Source organism: Sinocyclocheilus anshuiensis, unplaced genomic scaffold (assembly GCF_001515605.1).
Source record: "Sinocyclocheilus anshuiensis isolate Anshui unplaced genomic scaffold, SAMN03320099.WGS_v1.1 scaffold233, whole genome shotgun sequence".
Lineage (NCBI taxonomy): Eukaryota > Metazoa > Chordata > Actinopteri > Cypriniformes > Cyprinidae > Sinocyclocheilus > Sinocyclocheilus anshuiensis.
In genome coordinates, this window is record NW_015540843.1 from 200794 (window position 1) to 204880 (window position 4087).

Sequence of the window (4087 nt, forward strand, 5' to 3'; positions counted from 1 at the left end):
ATATATATATATATAGAGAGAGAGAGAGAGAGAGAGAGAGAGACAGAGAGAGAGAGAGAGTTTGGTTCCAAAACGCGATAAACGGCATTAAAAAAATAAAAAATAGAGTTTCCGCCAAAATCAGTATTGTATCTGGTCGTTATTGAAGTCAATTTTTAATTTGACGCAAAATGCGATATCCGCCGAGTTATTCTGTCATGTTTTCTCCCTTTTTTTTCCCAAACTGTGACAAACGCCAGTCTCCCTTTTCTGCAGAATGCCATATATCCGCTCAACCAATCACAGCGCACCATTCCACGCACTCTAGACAGTAATGGCGGCGCTTTACACCCGGCTTCCTAGTTTTCCTAATTTATTTTGTACTTTGTGATCAACAAACAACTTACAAATTTTATTGTTGTAATTAATTTATAGCATTAACAAGATGACCCGTCTAATTCATTTTGGGAGCGAGCTGTTCCATATAACACACCTGAGGTGAGAGCATAGACTAAAAAAAACCGGGTGAGAGGCAATATTAGAAGTGGCATGCCCCCTTTAAGTGCCGCCTACGGCGTGACATCACAGGCCGAGCATGGGGTGTTCCCGACGCGATGCGTCGCCGCTGACGGAAGTGCAGAAAGCTTGTGTTGTTGTGCTCGGCTTGTGTCATGTACGGCGGTCGGTGAGATGAGCGGTGAGATCGTGTCATGACATCCGCGCGCATTATGGCAGCTCTATCGGGTCAGAGCGATGATCCCGTCGAACCGGACCAGTCCCTGCAGCACATGCTGAAGGCCATCGCGGACGAGCGGAACCGCCTGAGCGTCAGACAGGACCTCAGCGGACTGGGTCAGTACATTCAGCCGTCAACACTCAGCCCTCGAGCCTGTCACAGCTCCTATCCTCATTCACGTCCGCAGAACTTGGTTTTATCATGACGATCAAAGGCGAAAACAGGCCGCGGTCATCTGCTATTGTTTCAGCTGATGCTTCTTTATGACATCATAATTCACGAGGCGCGCCGTCGCTCTCTCGCGCCTGTGATGTCATAGTCCTGTCTTCTCCTTTCAGCGTTAGAATCTATCTATCTATCTATCTATCTATCTATCTATCTGACTACATGTCTGTCAGTCAGTGTAATCATATAACGTCAAGATATAAATGTTTTACTTTAACCTATGTTATGGTCTATTAAATCACAATACAACTCTTTCTTAGCTAACACCTGTTGAAAATGGCATGGTGGTGTACTGTATAATAAAGACTAGACCAAATGTTTATAAAATTCCTTGTTAAACAATATTTTGGCTGATTGATTTAATTGACATTCCCTTTGGCTTGGGGATTTTCCATCCTATTGGCAAGGATTTTGATGATTTTTTGGTCATGTTAGGTGGTTTCTACAGGGTAATTTAAGGGTAAGCTGAGGTTCTACTGACCCTGGTTGGTTCATATTGTAAAAGTGTACCCGTTTGTCCCCATTAAGACCAGCTTTTCTTTACTGAAATCCTGAAAATTCCCCAAGGAGAGATCCCATAGCTGCTCTCATATTACTACTGTGTCTTGTTGTCAGGGTCAGAGTTCTTGTGATTACTGAGTAACTTAAGTCACATACAAATTCATCATCTAAGCTCACAACAAACAAGTTTCAGTGACTCGCTCTTATTCATTCTAAGCCATATATTCTAGATATTTCAGTTCTCCTCACTCAAATGAGCCACGCTGCACAAAGGAAAGTAATTTTAGCCATTTTTTCAGAACATCTTTGATTATGCTGTGGTCCTTCTCTCTCTCTGGCATCTTTCTTTGATGATTTGTCCCTTTTAAATATTTCACTCTCTGTATGACACACTGTTAATGTTTGGTGTTTTGCACAGTTCTTCACTTCTGCTTTTGTGAACATCTTCCTCTGGTTACAACAGGCACATCTAGTATCTCTTGCTGTCTTTGATGGTGGCACATGTCTTTTTTGGTAACACTTTAGTATAAGGTTCATTCCATTAACATTAGTAAATAATGCACAATGTATTATAAACTAATGCATTTTTTGCAGCTTTTATTATTCTAGAAGAATGTTATACTAAGTTATACTATTGTTCATTGTGAACCCTAACCCTAACCCTAACTAATGTTAATTTACACAACATAAAATTTTTAAAATCTAAAATGTCAAAAATGTAGATATTACCATTAACCAACATTAATAAATGTTGTACAGTAAAAAGTACAGTACCAACTCCATTAACTAAATTAACTGAATAATCTTATTTTAAAATGTTGCACCCCCTAACCCCCCCCCCTGCGATTATTCGCATTCAAAATAAAAGTTTGTTAAATATTATATGTGTGTGTACTGTGTATATTTATTATGTGTATATATATATATATATATATATATATATATATATTATATATAAATACACACACATACATGTATGTATTAAGGAAAAATATGTTAGATTTATATATAAAATATTTATGTTATATATAAAATAAATTATATACAAGTATAAATATATACTGTATACATACAAATATTTTTTTTAATATATACATATATGTGTGTATTTATATACACATAATAAATATACAGTACACACACATATCATTTGTAAAAAAACTTTTATTTTGAATGCGATTAATCACGATTAATAATTTTGCAGCCCTAGACAAAAGCCTCAGAACATTAAAATTAGACCTTAAGGCCTTTACAAAAAAAATTGAATCTATGAATCTACAATTCAAATGAATCTACTCTGATTAAATTCTATAGAAGTTGTCATTTGTTATTAGAAGAACTGAAAAGTTTCAGTAACTAAAAGAACTGAAGAGAAAAATGAAGTAGGTTGCAATGTTGTTTTGCTGGCGGGCAGTGCTTTTAGATAGTGTTGAAGTTTGTTTGTTGATCTATAGCGTCTGTTTAAAGGTCAGAGATGCTGGACTTCACCGTGATATCTTGACTTCAGACTTGTCCTGGTCAGTTAATTTGTTTGTTATGAAAGATGAAGTAATCTCAGCTCATGGATTTAAAACATAGTAGTGGGATTTATATACTGAATGATAAATATTTGTTCAGTTCTGCTTGAGGATCCACCACTCAACAAGCTTAAAGGGATAGTTCACCCAAAACAGAAAACTCTGTTTTCATTCACTCAACTCAATTCACTCAAGTTGTTCCAAATCTTTATGAATTTCTTTCTTCTGCTGAAATTTCTTCCGAGTTCTGTGGAAGGCAATCGGGACCAGCAACAGTTTGGTTACCTACATTCTTCAAAATATCGTCTTTTGTGTTCAGCAGAAGAAAGAAATTCATACAGCGGAACAATTTGAGGGTAAGTAAATGATGATTTTAATTTTTTTTTGTGATCTATCCCTTTAAGCTTGTTGAGTAGTGGATCCTCAGGCAGAACTGAACAGATATCCAGCAGTATCTTCCTCTTTCTAAATGGGGATGTGGAAGTCTAAGTCCTGTGATCATTTCTCTCTTTTTTTTTATTTTTGTAGATTGATAACCATGGAAGTAAATGTCATGTTAGGAGTTACTGAAGCACTACGGTAGCACCTTTTTAGCTGACAGGGTGCTGGTGCAGATCTGGAAGTGTTACAGGTTTCTGAACAACTCTCAGTCTCGATGGATTGACATAGAACAAATCTAAATGGCTTATTCGCATCAATAAATATGTCACCAATCACACGTAGAATTGCTGCAATTGCAGCTAATGATGACATAGAGACACTGAATTAAATGTCTTTTGAATTGTTTCAAAAATGTTTTCAAACCTTGTGATCATATATTTACAGTATCTCACAGTGAGTACACCCCTCACATTTTTGTAAATATTTTATTATATCTTTTCATGTGACAACACTGAAGAAATGACACTTTGCTACAATGTAAAGTAGTGAGTGTACAGCTTGTGACCCCCCAACCCCTTCAACCTCTGCAGCAATGCTGGCAGCACTCGTACATCTATTTCCCAAACACAACCTCTGGATATGACGCTGAACACGAACAACTTCTTTGGTTGACCATGGCGAGGCCTGTTCTGAGTGGAACCTGTCCTGTTAAACCGCTGTATGGTCTTGGCCACCGTGCTGCAGCTCA

At 37.3% G+C, this 4087-nt stretch overlaps 1 protein-coding gene across 1 annotated transcript in view; it reads left to right on the forward strand.

The window, feature by feature from the left end:
• The first annotated feature begins 558 nt into the window (after positions 1-558).
• LOC107687566 (uncharacterized protein KIAA0930 homolog) overlaps positions 559-4087 on the forward strand; it is a 16280-nt gene continuing 12751 nt past the window's right edge. The window contains exon 1 of the mRNA XM_016484951.1: positions 559-831. Coding sequence (XP_016340437.1) covers positions 690-831 — 142 coding nt within the window. The 5' untranslated portion in view covers positions 559-689. The remainder of the gene's footprint in view (positions 832-4087) is intronic.